Source organism: Lissotriton helveticus, chromosome 10 (genome assembly GCF_964261635.1).
Source record: "Lissotriton helveticus chromosome 10, aLisHel1.1, whole genome shotgun sequence".
NCBI lineage: Eukaryota > Metazoa > Chordata > Amphibia > Caudata > Salamandridae > Lissotriton > Lissotriton helveticus.
The window spans coordinates 829,490,532-829,510,795 of NC_136071.1; the positions used below are offsets into that span (position 1 = coordinate 829,490,532).

The 20,264-nt window shown below is 45.1% G+C and overlaps 1 protein-coding gene across 9 annotated transcripts in view; it reads right to left on the reverse strand.

Annotated features, from left to right (window-relative positions):
- The window catches only part of KIAA1217 (KIAA1217 ortholog), a 1,321,668-nt gene that overhangs the window by 408,716 nt on the left and 892,688 nt on the right, over positions 1-20,264 (reverse strand). For all 9 annotated transcript variants that reach the window (XM_078663443.1, XM_078663442.1, XM_078663445.1 and 6 more), the window contains one exon: positions 10,377-10,470. In XM_078663443.1, the coding sequence (XP_078519569.1) occupies positions 10,377-10,470 (94 nt within the window). The remainder of the gene's footprint in view (positions 1-10,376; positions 10,471-20,264) is intronic.

The window sequence follows — 20,264 nt, forward strand, 5'->3', positions numbered from 1 at the left end:
TGGATTATTTGATAATACTATGGAAAGTGTGAGAATACTACAGAAGGAAGCCACCTCAGCGGAACTAGAGAAATGGGAACAAGAGATAGGGAGATTGGATGAAAATAATTGTTGGATCGACTTGACTGAAAAGCAAAGATGGCTACTGCCCAATGCATTAGTACAGGCTGTGGTAACAATGGCACACGGACCCGCACACATAGGAGCAAAAGGTATCTGTGGGATCTTAGATCCAGTTTGGAATAATCCGAATATCCAACGGACGGCTGTCCGTTTGGTTCAATATTGCATGGTCTGCTTGCAGCATAATCCAGGAAAAGGAGAAACTGTTTTGGCCGGGAATTTCGCACCACCTGCATTGCCTTTTGAAGTGCTCCAAATGGATTATATTCATATGGACCGCGTCAATAATCTCAAATATGTACTGGTTGTAGTCTGTGCATTTAGCAAATGGGTTGAGGCATACCCTACTAAGGAGAACACAGCATTGGCAACTGCAAAAGCTCTCCTGAAAGAGTTTGTGCCTCGCTTCGGATTGCCTCGCTTGATCTGGTCGGACAATGGGCAACATTTCCATGGGGCCCTTGTGCGGCATATCTGCGAGGGCTTACACATACAACAAAAGTTCCATGCTGCCCGACACCCCCAATCAGCAGGGCTCGTGGAGAAGTACAATGGCATTCTAAAATTGAAAATGGCAAAAATAAAGGAGAGTACGGGGTTGAACTGGCCTGACACTTTACCTCTAGCCCTTATGTCTTTACGTGTCACCCCGCACTCACGTTCGGGTCTCTCTCCATATGAGATACTGTTTGGGAGACCTGCTAACGTGTGGGGGGTACCTCGACCTCGTTCTTTTGCAGATATTGAATATCCTATGTTGATTGATTACCTGTATGCTTTGACTAAAGACCTTCGTTCTGTTCATCAGCAGGTAGCTTCTGTACTGCAGCCACTGCCAGAGGGCCCCGGTCATCGTTTACAGCCCGGCCAGTGGGTCCTGGTCAAAAAGTTCGAGCGGGACACCAGCTTGGCTCCTAGATGGTCTGAGCCACGGCAGATTTTGTTGGCCACCCGGACGGCGGTTAAAGTGGATGGCCGCAAACATTGGATACATGTTTCGCATCTGAAACGGCTACCACTTCCACTCCCTGGTGAGCGGTCACGTCCAGGGGAAATTCTAACACAGGAAACTGAAAGAGCTGATGCATTTGTGCCCTTTTCTGACGCCTGCGAGATTGAGCGGAGGCTACAGGAAGGATCGGCGAGATCAGATGACTTGGTCTCCACTGAAGTTGCAAGTGAGCGTGCAATAGCGTTGAATTCTGTTTCAAGTACCCCAGACGACCAAACATCACCAGTACGGAAAGCCCCGGGTGTGCTCTTTTCTGACCCTGAAGTGTTGGGTCGTGAGCGATACAATCTTCGGCCCAGAAGGCCGACACACGGCGCCTCAGACCACATTGTCAGGAGATAGGGAAGGACTTCATTGCATAAGATAGGGTTTGCTAGACTACCGGTCTGAGCGCTGAGCAAGACACTGGACTGAACTCGTTGAGAGCTGGAACTTTTCAATCATTGTGCTCTGTTCAGAAAGAAGATTCTGTTCAAACGGATATGGCTTCTACCTTGGAATAGGGATACGAGTCTGCCTGTGAGACTCTGACGGACGCAGGAACGAAGAAACCCTCTGGCAGGTCGGACTGCTAGGCCTATTTCTGGACTTTTAGCTAGCAATGTACCCTTTTGGTCGTGTAATCCTAGAAGAAGAGTTTCCTATCGCGCCTAGACGCATACCTTTTTATGAGCCAATGTTTTCCACATGGACCACGAAGGTCAAAATAGCTTTTGTTGTAACTATAACTGTTATAGTAGCTGTGTTCATGAGTCTGTTTGTATACCTAGAACATAAATACCCATTACAAAGGTTTTTGCCCACTACTGCCGCACCCCCCGAACATTTCCTGTTTACCCTAGCGCCCCACAAAGAAAGGCATCGCCAAAAATATGCTAAAAATGTATTCATAGAAATGTTGCATCAGACGCACAATGTTACTAACGCCACGGATTGTTGGGTTTGTGGACTCCTGCCTACTGTAGTGCGCAATCATGATCTATTTCTCTCCCGCCCTCTGTCTTATCTAGGTAGTTGTGAAGCCTGGTACAAACTGTTTCTGGCGATATACCGGCATGGGAGTGAGCATTTCAGGGATCTAGATGTCAATGAGCATAATATTATTCTTGATTATGTTCGAACACACTATGCTTATAATAGAACAGGACATGGGGATAAGGTGATAATTGACCCACAAGGTTGTATACAGCTGTACTTAGCGGCAATGAACAAAACTTGGTTACAAGATGAACTGTATGATTTTAAAGACTTTAATGCCACTCAATACTTTCAGATTTTCATCGAACGGAATGTTACCAGAGACCGCACTGTCCCCATCCCTATTTTGAATGTTTCTGCAGGATTTTGTGTGCAAGGGATAGGTAAGGTACAAATGGGGAATAGCATCTGCAATTATACCTATCGACTGCGAAAACGTATTAGCCCTCCTTTGATTACTCCCCACAATGTGTACTTCGTGTGTGGGGAACATGCATACACTTGGCTACCACGAAACTGGGGGGGACGCTGTTATCTGTCCTTTCTGTTTCCCCCTGTTTATGTGGCTCCCTCCAACTATCATAAAACGCATCAGTTATACCCGATGCGGTCGTATCATGGGAATACAGCCGCTCCAATCACAAGCACACCGATAGCAAGCTTCACCGAGGTGACCTCGAGCCATTCCCGTAGTACACTCTTACACAGAGCACGTAGACAGCTCGATATGACTGAAGTTGATCAGACAGATACTTCATTGCAGCAATTTACGGATTTCAGCAAGGGTCTAGTACCCTTTTGGGGGCCTATTTTCAATAGTAGGGAAATTAGGAGACTGTCTAGAATAGTGGAGAATGTCATTAATATCACTACTGATATTTTAACAAACCTAACGGTGGAAATTCAGGCTACTCGCCTTGTAGCGCTTCAAAATCGAATGGTTCTAGACGTTATCTTAGCTGATCGGGGTGGGGCATGCCGCGTCATCGGCAGTTCTTGTTGTGTATATATTCCTGACTCCGCCCCCTCCGTCCATCTAGCCATCCAGAAACTGCATCGCATTGCCTCCGAAATGCATGTTGACAATGGGTCTTGGTCATTGTCAGGTTGGTTTTGGGGACTTCTGGCCACATGGGGATGGAAGATAATGTTAATTTTAGGAGGAGCTGCTGCCATCATTTTTACGTGCTGTGTCTTGATGCACTGTGGTCCAGCCTGCTGTTCTTACTGTGCTTCCCGTATCACCACTCTGTGTGTCCCATCCCCTATCGCTGTTAAAGCCCAAATGCTGCAGAAAGAGGTACATGATATGATGGTCATCGATGAAGAAATATTCGAGGAGTAGATGTCTGTTGTCATTTAGCGCCACCACGCTAAAAGGAGGGTTTGAGGTACCAGAATCGATTCCTGATCACGTAGTATTGATATTCGATATGTTAGGATTAGCATGGTGTCACTAAACTCACACTGTAGACATGCATAATTAGTATTTACGGTATTTACTTTCACTTAGCTTCATGCCACGTTACGCTATATGAATACCATACTATGGCCTTCTTTAATATCGTACATGCACAGGCCTTATTCTCCCTTAGCTCTAAAAGCCCTGCTCCTGGGAAAGAAACCAACTGTTGCAGAAACTGCTGTTTCAGCTCGGTAGGCTCGGCAAGGTCGTAGTTAGCCGAGGAAGGGCCGATAAGCACATTCCGGGAGGGGTGCAGGGTGGTTTGTCTCTGAGAAGACAGAAGGGAGTCACCCGTTTGACCTTGCTGCCTGAGCGAAATCAGGAGCTCTTTGTGTGCCTTATATGGGTTTTCCTATTACTGTACTAGCTTGTACCAATTTGTATTTTTCCATGTTAGGCCATGCCGGTGCCAACGCAATTGTATATATGTGATGTGCTGACAATGTGCCAGCAGTCTTCTTGGCGGACCTTTTGGGTTAGGTCGCAAGGAGCTCCTCTGGCAGAGTTTTGTGTTTGTCTAATAAACGCTTGAACCTTCTACACTGCCGACCGACTGCTTATTGGTAATGGTAAGGGGATTTGGTAATGTAATGATTATTGTTGGGAGGGGATCATATAATTTTCGGTACTTCACCGCAACAAACTCATGGAACGCGATATTATTTTTGATGAGGGACCTGGCATTAACCAGGAATCCCATTTTAGTTGTCGTGTCCCCAGAAGATAAAGAGGCATTCATAGAGCTAATTGTAGAACAAACAGGGGGTAGCAGAGCCGATTTACAAGTATGACAAATAGAGGAGTACATTATCCCCTCCGGAGAATACCTGTGAGTACAGGGCAGATGAGATGGCTTAAAAGCTAATATCTCCAAAAGGGAGTAATGATGAGTTAGCTGTGGTACTAACCGGGAGTGTCCTGCGTCCAGCTCGTCCTCAGCGCGGACGGGCGCAGACGGGCTGAACTCAGGCGTAACTCCGGCGGAAATCCGGCGTTCCCGCTGCGCGTATCCGCTGCGCGTCAGCATGACCACCTTTTAAAGCCTATTAGCGTCCTTCTGACGCTAGAAGGCTTTAAAAGTTCTGAGTACTCTCCTATGGTCTCCATTAGGGCAATAATAAGAGGATTGGGGGCTCTCCGTTATTATGAGGATGTCGTCCGCGTATGCGGCTAGTTTAACCATCACCTCATTGATGGTAAAACCCCTTATCCCGTCATTGACACCATTGTCTCTGATCAGTGGTTCCAGGGCCAGCAGGAACAGTGAGGGTGACAGCGGACAGCCCTGCCTTGTCCCTCTCTGCAGGTTGAAGGGTTCTGAGACCGTTTCGTTGATTACTAGCCTTGCACTGGGGTTTTTGTATAGGGCCATTACCTTATTTATGAATGCCTCCCCCAGGTTGAATGCCTGCATGCACTGCTCAAGGAAATCCCAAGATACTCTGTCAAAAGCCTTCTCTGCGTCTACTGTTATCGCAACTGCTGGCTTATCATTCGCAGCAGCTCGCTCTAGTACGTGACATAAGAGTCTAGTGTTGTCATGCGACATGCGCGTCTTTAGGAATCCTACTTGTGAGTTATTATCTCTTATTATTAGACTCCATGAGGGAAATTATGCAAGAATGGGGCACACAAGGCCAGGTGACAAATTAATTTCCAGTAGAGAAAGGGGTTAGACAAGGTTGAGTAATGGTTCCCACCTTGTTCTCACTGTTTATTAATGGGATTGCGAAATTCATGGCAGCCACTCCCACTGATGCCCCAGTTCTAGCGAAGGAGAGAATTCCCATTCTAATGTTTGCGGATGATACGTTGTTAATCGCTAAAACACCGAACGGTTTGCAACGGGCCCTGCCACCCTTCGAAGAGTTTGGTTATCTACGGGGCCTGGAAATCAACGTATCTAAAACTAAGTTCATGACTTTCAACCCGCATAAAATATTTAGAGGTAGCGTAGTCCTGAACAAGTGTCCCCTGGAGCAGGTTAAGGGCTTTACATCCATCAATCAAGGTGGGGGAGATAGAAATGTGGATCCATTCAGCTTCCAGGCCATGTAATCAAAAATCAAGCGGAGAATGGATCACTTGAAACTAGAGCACCAGGGTTTTTTGGTTATTGGTGTCCTTCTTAAAAAACCCTCATACACGCACTTAGACGTTGTGGTGGTATATCTTGATTCTTTACCAATTTACGTAGCATGGGTGTATCATCATAGGGTTCTTCTAGTTGTATGCAACCTCCACCCGGAGGTAACCACTGGCTGTGTAGCAGTGTCCAGAAATAGTGCTCTCAAAAATTCATAGTGAATTTAAAAATCCTTGGATCACAAACAAAACTTCTTTATTTAAAAAAACGATGATTCAAGAGATATTAAAAGATTTTTGTGTAGATTTGGATCGCGTTACTAGATCCTCTATACATAAAAGTTGGCCGCCATGTTTCAGCCCCACTGTGCCCAGCCGGGTCTATGGGGCTTTCTGCAGGACCGAGATGGAAATTAAAAATTGTACTCATACGATTTGTGTAGCACAGAGGTGGTTCAGTTCTCCACCCTCTTTCTATTGAGGCCAGTAGTACCTGTAATTTGAGAAAATAACTAGATATAATTTTGTCATATCAACCCTATATTTACTCTATTCTCTATATAACCACTTAAGTGACTTATTTTAATATCTTGATATGAGAAAAACACTGTGAACATTTTACTGAGGCATACAAATTTATCTTATCTACCACCATACAAAAAGGAATTTTATCTCGTTGCCATCGTATTCAATTGTGAAATATTGTTGTACCAAAAGTTGTAATGTGGTAATATGCGCGGTTCATTTTTTTACATGATTTTTACCTCTAATTGCACTGTTACTAACTTCAACATGTGTTTATATGTGTTAACTAATTGTCACTTGTTTTCGCCATTAACGTGAACAATGAGCTGTAGTTCTAATCTACGAGTGCTTAAGCATCACCCAACGCTAACCCGTACCTACCTTCCAAGAACTTAGAGGTACGGGTTACAAATCTTTAACCGCAAGCATTGGCAATGACGAAGTACGAGCACTGACGAGATATATTGTTTAAATTAGTGCGCGAATGAAGGAAACGTTTCATTTTAAACGGTGTTAGAGAGGCACTGGTTTATTTATTTCTAACAGCGAACATTACGAGTAATTAAAATAAGTCACTTAAGAAGTGGTTATATAGAGAATAGAGTAAATATAGGGTTGATATGACAAAATTATATCTAGTTATTTTCTCAAATTACGGGTACTACTGGCCTCAATAGAAAGAGGGTGGAGAACTGAACCACCTCTGTGCTACACAAGTCGTGTGAGTACAATTTTTAATTTCCATCTCGGTCCTGAACAAAGCCCCATAGACACGCTGGGCAAAGTGGGGCTGAAACATGTCGGCCAACTTTTATGTATAGAGGATCTAGTAATGCGATCCAAATCTACACAAAAATCTTTTAATATCTCTTGAATCATTGTTATTGTAAATAAAGAAGTTTTGTTTGTGATGATCCAAGGATTTTTAAATTCACTATTATTTTTTGAGAGCACTATTTCTGAACACTGCTACACACCCAGTGGTTACCTCCGGGTGGAGGTTGCATGCAACTAGAAGAACCCTATGATGATGCACCCACGCTACGTAAATTGGTGGAGAATCAAGATATACCACCACAACGCCTACGTGCGTGTATGAGGGTTTTTTAAGAAGGTCACCAATAACTAAAAAACCTTGGTGCTGTAGTTTCAAGTGATCCATTCTCCGCTTGATTTTTTAAGGACTTTACATACCTGGGAGTCATAATGCAGGGAGATGTGAGATGGAACAAGCAGTTAGATATGGCCACGCTGAAGCTCCGACAACTGTCAGGTTCCCTACAAACAGAGTTTGTTGCTTCCTTAACCAAACCTGTTAGCCCAGTTTTGGAAATATACAACACAAAAGTTGTTAACTCTGTGGTGTATGGGGCGGAGCTCTGGGGCTTCAATACCCTCACCAACCTAACCATAGTGGAAAATCGGTTCTTACGGAAGATAACCCATCTTCCGCAAAGCACCCCTGCATGCCCACTACTTCACGATCTAGGTAGGAAGGCACTGGCCGATATAGCCAGATCGCGACCTTTGCTTTATTGGAGGAGAATCTGGTCCACACCAGAATTATCATCTTATGCTGCTAGCCTTAAAGTTCTAATGAGGTCAGATTTTCATTTAAAAAATCAAATGTCTCCAGGAAGTTAAGTTGGTTCTGCTGAGGATAGGCATGGCAACATTATGGGAGAACCCAGAAAGCATTCCATTTCTTTCAAAAACTTTATTGAAGGAAAGATATTGGGCTGAGTAAATGACAACATTGTAAGGAGTAGCGTTCCTTTAACACTAACAGGGTATTTTCTGGATGCAAAGCCATTACAAAAGCTGGAACCATACTGGGACACAATAACCAAGCCTCACGACAGAAAACTTTATTTTCAATTTAGAATTGGCTCCCTACCAATAAGGACTTTTTCGGCCAAATGGAACAAGTCAAATAATACTCCGTGCCCTACTTGTTCTATTGTCATAGCATTGGCAACATTTCTGGGATGGGCATGGTCTATTAGATCACAGGCAATTAAGGAAACATAGTATTATATACCTGTCTTATGAATGTACATCTTGATCACTGTTGTCATCATGTTGCAATTGAATCCAGAGCAATTTTCTTAACGGATTACAATGCAAAAGCTAGGCCTGGGCCTGATAACTCTAAATGCTCTTGATAATGGCCGCGACCTATGAAGGATTATTATATGGCTTTATAACCGTTTGATGATAGTAATGCAGCTGTTTTTTAAATCTTTTAAAATGTTCTTATTACTTTTAGCTTAAAAACGTTTATGATTAATATTTATAGGTCATGTATTTGTATTTGTGCTTTGATTACTTAATTGTCGAATAAAGCTAATTTGACTGTATATATATTTAAGTAAGACCATATGTTTTAGGATGAAGGACTAGAGCAAGCAAGCTTTCTTGTATATCGCTTTGGTAGCAACTAGGGTGAAGTGCATGCCAGGTAAACTTGGCAAAAAACAGTGCAGAATTACAGGTGGCGTAGGATCTGACCTGTGACAATTCCCTTCCTCTGAAGCACAACCCCGGATGTAAACTGTACCCTTCGTGCACGCTGTTCTCCATCTCTTCCGCAACTGGTTCTGTGAATAGGTTAACTCTCTTGATACTGCAACAGACCATACCGGTAACCCATCACAGACCCGCAAGCATAAACGCTAAGCATTATACATCGCTATTTGCTTTAAAAAAAGAGTCACAACGCTACAAACTAACACAGGAACTGGCAACACACAAGCTGAGTCATTTTGAATAAAAATATGTTTAGAAACAAGGTGTTGCAGCATAAAGTGATTGATTGTCTGTCGCCCTGTTACAAAGTTTAAAGTAACTATTGAGAAAGAAGTCTAAGCTGGGATGGACGAAAATGTTAAACTCTTTATACGCCATGTCTTTACCTTTCTACACAACAAAATACAGTGCTTAAGTTTACTCGATCAACAGAGCTGACTTCAAAGCACAGACAAATCATACAGCATACATAATGCATCCAGCACAGCGTACGAGTGTAAACGTACAAGCTTAAAAACACACATAAACAAACTCTGGCCTGAAAGTAAAAATGATGGGTGCCAGGCAGGCAGTCACAAAGCAAACCACCTGATTTACAGGACATGTTTACACCACACATCACCTGACTCGGAGGGTGGGGGTGTGTGGGAGTAACAAAACACGTGTACCATTTCCAGGGCACAGACACTGTTTTGTAAAAGCAGAGCTGCTCAAACTGCACAGCTGCTCTCCAGCCCCACGCATACATACCACTTTAATCAGGAAAGTAAACAGACGTCTATGTACATTTGTGGCTACCAGCTAATAACTTTCAGAAGCACAGCCCTTTTGAGAAAGAATTTCCAGAAGTCGGTGTAGTGTAGCGCTGCCTAACAGTCACTAGGTAACACTTAGTCAGTCTGGTCGTCTCATAATTTACATTCATTACGTTCATTTCTGCTTTTTCAGCACTCCTACCATAATTAAAAACTTCCCCGGTTTCATTTGGAATGCTTCGGACCTGAGGAACATTGCAGGGGCGCTACAGGAAACGAGTTTTTTTTTAAAGAACAAAACGAGGGGGTTTGGTCAGAAAGGCTAGGTAGGGACAATGAGACCTTGGGCGCTGCAACTTACTAAATGCATTGTTTATATACCTTCGCATGACGAATAATGACACCAACTTCAGAGCATTGCATTTTATTAGCAACATTGATTAAAATGATGCACACTCCGCCTTGAAATCTCAACATTTACACCCCTTCCACAAAACCACGGCGAGGCAGACCAACATCAGTAAATGTTACCCATCAAAAGTGTGCCTCCTACATTCCGCGCAGACCTCTGCCTTTTAGCCATTTCGAAGCGATTATAACACTCAGACACTCCGCACACACAAACGCATCAAAATGGTTTCGGTAAACATCCGACGAAGTCCTCCTACTTATAAATCCCAGCGCAAAGCACCAGGAAGTAACTAACTTTTACCCCTCCAGCTGCCAGGCGCGAGACAATGAACCAGGGACGCACGCCCTGCGGGAGCCTGTCAGGCTGGGTCTGCCCAGAGTAGAGCTCGCCCCCTTCTGCCCATACACGAGTAGCAGTCTACATCACATACATGTACACGCCCGACGCAAGAACAAACAGAAAGCATGCACAAAAAAAGAAATGGAAACTCACCCTTATGTCTCCATTCGCCGGCCGGGGGGTGTGACTGAAGGCCTGCGCGGGGTCCTTGTTGTACAGCTTCAGGAGGCACTGGTCCTGAATGCTCCTGGAAGCAGAAACGTCAGTAAGTACAGCAGGATGAAAAGAGCCTTATTTTAGACATCCCCTCTGCCAGCCCTCAAGGAGTCAGGTAACAGCTCCGCTCCCCGAGCAACATGGCTGCCGCCGAGGGAAAGGAATGCGGCTGCAGAGCAGAACACTGCAGAACTGGCGCACACTTCACAGCAGGTTTGTAGCACAGGCACGCGAACTCTTCACGCATACCTTCAAACTTTTGAGCTCAAAGTGCTTAAAACCGAGTGAACAGAATTGCTTTCTGGGTGGCTTTTAAAACCAGGTGCCTCGTCACACCTAGACTACTCACATAGCTTTTTAATCAGACGCACATGGTTGGTAGTATCTTTGTTTACGTTTATTTTTGTCTCTGCACTTCCTCAAAATCTACTGCGATTTGTTTCGAATCTTAGCAGAAAGGTACACGCTTACACTTCAGTGATAAAATGCCTCACATAATGCTCCTATAAATTCGGGTTGGATCGTGCCTTAATTTATTCAGCATTAAACATTAAATACAACCAAAACAGAGGTTAAAAGACGTAAGCAACTATATTTCCCCGAACCACCCTATTCATTGTGGTGAACGCGGGAAATTTAAAAGAGACTGGATTCTTTCTTTCCAGGTGCAGCTAGCTGCGAGTTTAATGGCTGAATTTATAAAGCAAGATTGTTTTAGCAGCAGCAATCTGAAATGCTGGCTCCTACCGCTGACCCTACTTTCCCTCTAAAGTCATAATCCATAAAATGTTGTTGAAACTACCGCTAGTTAGAGCTTTCAGGGGCTGACTCGTTAAAAAAAGATGCATAACCTGTTCTGCAGGATAGCACACTTTCAACAAGTCCACAAAACCACCAGCCGCAAAACGGGTGTCAACAAATGCACAGAAAATCAAAGGCGAGTCACTGATTATTTTTTCTGGGGTGCGACAGATTCTGAGTGTAGTGTCACGGGAGGTCTAAGAAATGCAATGCACGCAAGGAGTTCACACCTACAGTAATATGTTTGAAGTCACCCATACACACTTTGCAATGCATTCCAAAACTTATGTAACTTACATGCATTAAGTGGTGTTAACATCTTGGGAACGAGCGCCAAAGTCTTGTAAACAAGGATTGTGTAAGAAGGTAAGACATTTATAGGAAAAATATTTATAGCACAGAAATAGTTAGGGTCACAGATGTCACAGATATACAAAGCTTTATAATTTTGCTTTTCCTCTGCAGGGGTTTCGTATGCAGCTTGTAATCAAAAACACTATAACTTGCCAATCTGAAGCATACACCAACAAGCATTTACAATGCAATAGGTCTCGCAATAGAAACGTTTGAGCTTTTGGTGTGTAAAATGTAAACAATTTTTAATTTTTGTTTGTTTTTCAAAATATAAAAGTATTAATTTTGTTATTAGAAATGCCAATAGTTATAAAGTTAGCAAATGTTACATCTATAGCATTACAGAAGTGAAAACATTTAACATCTTTTTATGACATTTGTAATAAAGCTTGAAACATTGACAGAAAATATTTGAACCAGTTGTTGTTGAATGGTTGCACAGATTGATGCTGTGGTGGCGCTGAGTGATGTTGTTTTGGGGACAAGTGATGCTGTGGCGTTCAGTGATGCTGTTGTAGTGCATAGTGATGTTGTGGTGCCCCTGAGTGATGCTGTAGTGGTGCTGTTTGGTGCTGTGGTAGTGCTGAGTGGTGCTGTGGTGGTGCTGAGTGGTGCTGTGGTGGAAGTGTGCACTGCCGGCTGGTGGTGTGTGTGCCTGGTGGAAGCGTGCACTGACGGCTGGTGGTGTGTGTGCCTGGTGAAAGCGTGCACTGACGCTGGTGGTGTGTGCCTGGTGAAAGCGTGCACCGACGGCTGGTGGTGTGTGTGTGACTGGTGAAAGCGTGCACTGATGGCTGATGGTGTGTGTGTGCCTGGTGAAAGCGTGCACTGACGAATGGTGGTGTGTGCCTGGTGGAAGTGTGCACTGACAGCTGGTGGTGTTTGTGCCCGTCGAAAGCTTGCACTGATGGCTGGTGGTGTGTGTGTGGCTGGTGAAAGCGTGCACTGATGGCTGGTGGTGTGTGTGTGTGGCTGGTGAAAGCGTGCACTGATGGCTGGTGGTGGTGTGTGTGCCTGGTGAATGCGTGCACTGACGGCTGGTGCTGTTTGTGCCTGGTGGAAGCATGCACTGACGGCTGGTGCTGTTTGTGCCCGGTGAAAGTGTGCACTGACAGCTGGTGGTGTTTGTGCCCGGTGAAAGCATGCACTGTCGACTGATGGTGTCTGTGCCTGGTGAAACTGTGCACTGACGGTGTGGTTGTGTGTGTGGTTGTATGTGTGGTTGTGCTTGTGTGTGTGGTTGTGTGTGTGGTTGAGTGTGGTTGTGTGTGTGGTTGTGTGTGTGGTTGTGGGTGTAGTTGTGCGTGTGGTTGTGTGTGTGTGGTTGTGGTTGTGTGTGTTGTGCTTGTGGTTGTGGTTGTGTGTGTGTGGTTGTGTGTGCTTGGGTGTGTGTGGTTGTGTGTGTTTGTGTGGTTGTGTGTGTTTGTGTATGGTTGTGTATGTGGTTGTGTGTGTGGTTGTGTGTGTGTGTGGTTGTGTGTGTGTTTTATAAAGACGTTTTAGCTTTCAGAAGCAAGCAGCTCCAAGGCAGAACGCCTTTCTGTATAACAACTGTATCACATGTCGGATATTGAACAACGCAGGGTGTCACATATCTAATATCAACAAGCATGCCTTTGATCGCATTAATAAATGTATTTAATGCACGGCACAGGCAGTCACAGAGTTCTATATTAACGTCAACAGAACACGGCTGTCCGATAGCAAGGTCCGAGGAAATGTGTTCAAACTAGTGGATGTGGAGACAAACAGGGAATGATGCGTGTTATCACCTATTTAAATGGCACTCACCTGTGGAAGGCACCTCGAGAATGGTGTAATCACTGTGAGTGCTGTGGGTCCTGCGTATCAAAGTGTACAAGATATCTATCTAAGTCTTCAGCTACAAAAGCAAACTAGAATAGGAAACCCGTAAAAAATGGTAAATTGCTGTCCCATTAGCTAGCATTCTTTTGTTTTCTGTAATGAGGAATAACGAGAGCACAAGATGACTATATATACAAGCTACTTTCACCGATGTTAAAGATCGGGGCCTTTGAGAGTCAGCATTTTTAATGATCGGTATGCTATGATAACAGTGGCAGGCAGTGGTAGGATGCACCAAAATCGATTCGCCAACGCCACAATTGTAAGGTAATTTAAAAATCCAAAAAGACAGTAAAGCTATTATACAATTATGCTTACATTTACCAGTGTTTTTTCCATTTCTTGACAGCAATGCATGTGTTGCGGTGGGCAGCAGCAGTCCTGCAGAATGTATTGTTTGCATGTATTTGCTGTTGGCCATATTAACTGTGTCGTAAGTCACTCGGGTGCCTTTGTGTTACCAGAAGCCATTACGATCTACGCACTACGATCGCTGGGTGTGGTGGGCACTGGCAATTTCCTCGGCTCACCTTTGGGTTGTATTACCACCCATCACTGATGCTCAGTGGCATGAGTAGGTGTGTGCACTGGGAAGACGAGGCAGGGACGCGCTTCTGGCACATTGCTGCACAAGAGAAACTAGGGTTTGCACCATTGAAGCACTGTGAAGATATACCCCGGAAGTCCACTCCCGCCCCGACATTAGGACTCTGGCTGAGTGGGCGGCTGTCAAAACGGTAACGTAGAGAACACTGTCTGTGCAGCAGGGGGTGGCGCCCCAGCGGAATGCGTGGGATGTTTACATCGATAAACTGCAGGCTAAAGCACACAAGAGACTCCCTGAGAGCTAGCTTGGTGACAGTACGGAGTGCTAGCAGAAGTGAACAGCACAAGCAATATGGCCGCATACAATGCAGCGATCATAGTGCGTAGCGTATGCCACTCTTGTGTACATGCCGGAGCAACAGGTCAGCAGTTTCAGTGGGTGATGGGTAAAGCACTCACTTGGATATAGCCTTTCTCTTTACGTAATGTGACTTCGTGCGAGTTAAACTAACATCACTTAGCAGCAGAATAAGGGTGGCAGAATAAGCCTGATTAGAAAGTCTTAAGGGCATTCTTGTTTAAAGCAAGGTCATTGAGTAACATTTCGTCAAACAAGACATGCATGGGAAGTGGGGGGCGGCCGGGAAACTAAAAGTACGGCCGGCCGGCCGGCCATGAATAATTTTGGGAGGAGAAGCCGCAGAGCACGGCCGGCCATGAATAATTAGGGGAGGAGAAGCCGCAGCGCGCACGCTGGGAGAAGCCCTTTGATGTGGTGTCACGGCCTGGCGGCCGTGAACAAATGCAAGAATAGAGAACAAATGGGAGGGGTGGGGGGAGTGCACGCGCATTGTGAGAGGAGGAGCAGGAGGTGAGCCTGAGAGTGGATGAAGCAACATTGGAGGGCAGAAGTAAATGGGTACTAGAAGCTAGAGAACAATATAGATGGTGCAGGGAGAGCAAACATGCAATAGCAAGGTGGATCTTTGGAAGGACGCAGACCTGAAAGCAGCGTGGGTTGGGGGAGCACACTAGGGAGAGCGCATCATGGAAGGGCGCAGGGGAGAGCCACACAGGCGAGACAAGGCAGGGAGGAAGAGAAGCATTACTAGGTAGGCAGATGAAGAAAACGTGCGCTTTGGCGAGCTAAAACAAACAGAAACATGCACTGGAATATTGTGCAAAGCATCGCATACTGTCAAAAAATAACCACGGTGCACATTATGTGGTGGGGCAAGCTTGTATGTGGTGTGCGAGGCGGGCAGAAAGGACTGCCGTGGGAGGTGGGAGGGGGAGAGATGCTGATGTTAGATTAGCTGCGGAGCGGATCTCTTTCAAGTAGCTCACAGCCTCGTGGCCGTGAAAGTTAAAGCAATTAGGGGGGAGGTGGGAGGGAGGCTGATAGGCAGAAGGCTCCGACAAGGGGAGAGCCACACGGGCGAGACAAGGCAGGGAGGAAGAGAAGCATTACTAGGTAGGCAGATGAAGAAAACGTGCGCTTTGGCGAGCTAAAACAAACAGAAACATGCACTGGAATATTGTGCAAAGCATCGCACACTGTCAAAAAATAACCACGGTGCACATTATGTGGTGGGGCAAGCTCGTATGTGGTGTGCGAGGCGGCCAGAAAGGACAGCCGTGGGAGGTGGGAGGAGGAGAGATGCTGATGTCAGATTAGCTGCGGAGCGGATCTCTTTCAAGTAGCTCACGGCCTCGAGGCCGTGAAAGTTAAAGCATTTAGGGGGGAGGTGGGAGGGAAGCTGATAGCTAGAAGGCTCGGGCAAGGGGAGAGCCACACGGGCGAGACAAGGCAGGGAGGAAGAGAAGCATTACTAGGTAGGCAGATGAAGAAAACGTGCGCTTTGGCGAGCTAAAACAAACAGAAACATGCACTGGAATATTGTGCAAAGCATCGCACACTGTCAAAAAATAACCACGGTGCACATTATGTGGTGGGGCAAGCTCGTATGTGGTGTGCGAGGCGGGCAGAAAGGACGGCCGTGGGAGGTGGGAGGGGGAGAGATGCTGATGTCAGATTAGCTGCGGAGCGGATCTCTTTCAAGTAGCTCACGGCCTCGAGGCCGTGAAAGTTAAAGCAATTAGGGGGGAGGTGGGAGGGAGGCTGATAGACAGAAGGCTCGGGCAAGCTCGTGCACAAGGACGTGCACTTCTCGAAATCCGCTTTTTGGGAGCCTTTTGAGAGCCTTGGGTTTAAGTAGTGGTTTAGCTGCATTAGACTCGCATACTCATTCCTGCGGGATGGAGTAGGCGAGACGTAAAATGGCACAGTTAACATGTTTTTTCCTGCTTTTATCAATTAGCTTCTAAAGGTTAAGATGAGCTCTTTCTACCTTTCAAAAGTGAGCCTGTGAATTCTGATACATGAAATCTGTCTAGGAGACAAGTTTGTATTGAAGGGAGGTTAAGGGGATGCTGCATATCCCAAAGTACACTTGGTTTTTAAAAGGGGTCTAAAACTGTGGTAGTAGACGTTACCTACTTGGTACCTTATGATCTAAACAAGATAATACAAGAATGCTTGCAATAGCAGCTAATGTTAAGGTTATGCATTATCTACTATTGTAACAAAACAAGGTTTTAAAAATTGCAATTCCCAAAGTACACTTGGTTTTTAAAAGGGGTCTGAAAATGTGGTAGTAAACGTTACCTACTTGGTACCTTATGATCTAAACAAGATAATACAAGAATGCTTGCAATAGCAGCTAATGTTAAGGTTATGCATTATCTACTAATGTAACAAAACAAGGTTTTAAAAATTGCAGTCTCAATGCATTCTCTTCAGAGGGCAGTGCTTAATTTGTGCCAGCAGTTACACGTGGTGGCCCCGATATTAATTTTCGGGGACCAGGAAGTATTTATCATCATTCGACTCCAAGCAAGAGTAAAAAAGGCAAAATACAGAAAAAAGGAGTTTAAGAAAGATAGGAAAAGATTAAGAAGGGGATGTAAATTAAACTACAGGGGAGAGATCAAGTCGCATGAAGTGTGAAGTTGTTTGAGTAAGAGGCATGATGTGCAAAAACGACTAGGCATATGTGAGCTTTGGCCACCACACTACTGGTGTAGTAAAACTTTGGGCCCGGCATTTATTATTATTATTTTTTTTTTTACAATAAAGCGCTATAAGGGGATTAGGCTTTGAATTTTGGCACGTTAACGGCAGGCTCCAAACAAAATAAAAAAATATATATATCAAATTTGGTACCTAACGTGTGCACCCACACCCTTTAACAACTTGAAACCCTAAATGTTGAAACACCTAAGCAACTCTATTTTCTCTTAATGCAGTTCACTTTTCTTATGCTGTGGCAAATGGAGATTTTAAGGAAAATATCGGTGGTAAGTTTTTCCCGTATAAATAATTTTGTCATACTGGAGTACCATGCCACTGAGTTATTGTGTGCTTTGTGGAGCTTTTCCAAACTTGTATCACCCATGGACCATTAAGTGATTTCAAAAGTTAAGTACTGTAGTTGTAGTGGATATTAAAACTTTCACATCTGGTTGGCTCAATTTGTATTGTTTTAGCAACTTGTTCTTGCATTTAAATTGAGCTTCATGCACCTGTCAAGGCACTTTCGATGGATGGGTAACACTCTTCTTCGTACAGTTTGGACAATGAGTTAGAGTTCACTGGGATACATGTGATTTTGATTCTCTGTCACAGTTGTAGTAAAAAAAAAAGCAATACAATCCTGGCCCAGTGATGGGTTGATATTGGTCCTGCCTACCAACACATTGTAAGTAAAACCTATATCTGACTAACTCTGTTTGCCAATTAGAATGGCAAGGAGATAGTAATGAGTCACCACAGTGATGCTGCACCCCTCAAGCACCAAAACATTATCCAAAGGATACCCCCTCAATATCAAGTGTAAACCAACTGACTGGTAGCATCCACATCAGCCACAAATCGGTTCCCAGTCATTGTACTGATCAGCTTTGGTCCCCCTTTGCAAATGTAATTAAGATAAAACGGGAAGACATGGCTTGGAAAGCCGGGCTGGACTGTTCCCATGAGGCAAAGGGTCGAAACTGATTTGCATATAGCTGTGTCTGACCTGGGGTGGCGAAGTGAGCTAAAGAATGATGATGGATTCAACCCCGATCTGTGACTGGGGGGGTTGTGTCTGAGAAGTTTCAGCACTCAGTCCATCATCTTCGTGTAATAATCTCCTTGTGTTTGCTTTGTTCGCCCTATGTTGGCAAGGTATGCCCAGACGTGGGTCCTTTGCTTACTTTGCCACTGGATTCAAGCTAGCCTTGCTGTTGAGGGGCGTTATCCCGCAACTGGTCCCAGGATGCTCATTTCCAGTCCAGGGATGACATGGCTTGGCAGTTTGGGCTGGCTTGTTCCCATGAGGCACAGGGTCAAGACTGATTTGCATATAGCTGTGTCTGAACTGCGATGGCGAAGTGAGCTAAAGAACGATGATGGATTCAACCCAGATCTGTGACTGGGGGTGAGTGTCTGGAAAGTTTCAGCACTCCCTCCATCATCTCCTTGTGTTTGCTTTGCTCACCCTAAGTTGGCAAGCAACTCCTTGTGTTTGCTTTGTTCGCCCTAAGTTGGCAGGGTATGCCCAGACGTGGGTGCCTTGCTCACTTTGTCACTGGATTCAAGCTATCCTGGCTGATGAGGGATGTTACCTCGAAACCGGTCCCAGGATAATTGTTTCCGGTGCAGGGAAGAAACGGCTTGGCAGTTCCAGCTGGACTGTTCCCATGAGGCACAGGGTCAAGACTAATTTGCGAAAATGAGATATTATTTTGCATGCCATTACTTCGCATGCTATTACTACGTGGTTATTAGCAATAACCGTTACTACACAAGTTTTTACTTCGCATACCATTACATTGAAAGTGTTAATGTATGCAAAGTAAAAACTTGCCTAGTAATAAAAATAGTATGCGGAATAACATGTCATATTTATTTTTTTAAAAGTGTAAAACACAACACTATAGAAAATACACTACCCTACACATCTAAAACACTACACTACCCTACACTACTGAAACACCACTACACTACCCTAAACCCTAAATCACTACCCCCTGCACTAACATACACATTCCCCTTCTCTGCTCCCTACACTCATTTACTACCCATCACAACCCCTCAACACTACACTAAACACTAAACAGTAAACTACACTACACTAACACTACAACACTACCCTAAACCCCAAAACACTACCCCCAGCACGACCCTGCCCCTAGCCTCAGTCCTGTCCCTACCCCCAAACACTACCCTGCACAACCCCCGACACTACCCTAAACCCTACACTACACTAACCCCCAACACTACCCTAAACCCTAAAACCCTACAATACACTAACCCCACAACACTACTCTAAACCCTAAAACACTACCCCCAGCATGACCCTGCCCCTACCCCCAGTCCTGTCCCTACTCTCAAACACTACCCTTCACGACCCCTTACACTACATTACTCTGCACAACCCAGACACTACCCTAAACCCTAAAACACTACCCTACACTACACTAACCCCACAACACTACCCTAAACCCTAAAACACTACCCCCAGTACGACCCTGCCCCTACCCCCAGACCTGTCCCTACACTGAAACACTACCCTGCACGGCATCCCGACACTACCCTACACCCTAAAAAATAACCCTACACTACACTAACCCCACAACACTACCCTAAACCCTAAAACACTACCCCAGCACGACCCTGCCCCTACCCCAAGTCCATTCCCCACTCCCAACCACTACCCTTCACGACCCCCTACACTACCCTACACCCAAATAGACTACTCTACACTACATCTACACCACCGTCCCTACTCCCAAACACTACCCTGCACAACACCACCCTTAAACAGTACAACGCTACACAAGTACACAACCCTGCATGACCCTACACAGCCCCACTTACCTCTTTCCAAGCGTGGTTCCAATCTTCTCCACTTTCCTGCTCCCTCCGGCTTCCTCCGTCGTGGGCTTCCTAGGTCCTCGCCTGCACCCGGAAAAGCAGCAGCAGCAGACCCTGGGAGCAACTTGCCGCCGTGACATTGTGAGTACGCATGCGATGTAACAGCACGCGTACTTAAGGAGACGCGTTGTTACATCGCATGCGTACTAACGCATGCATAGTAATGGTACGCAAAGAAATGTCCGCGTACTAATGGATGTTTCCCCTGATTTGCATATGGCTGTGTCTGAACTGGGGTGGCGAAGTGAGCTAAAGAACGATGATGGATACAACCC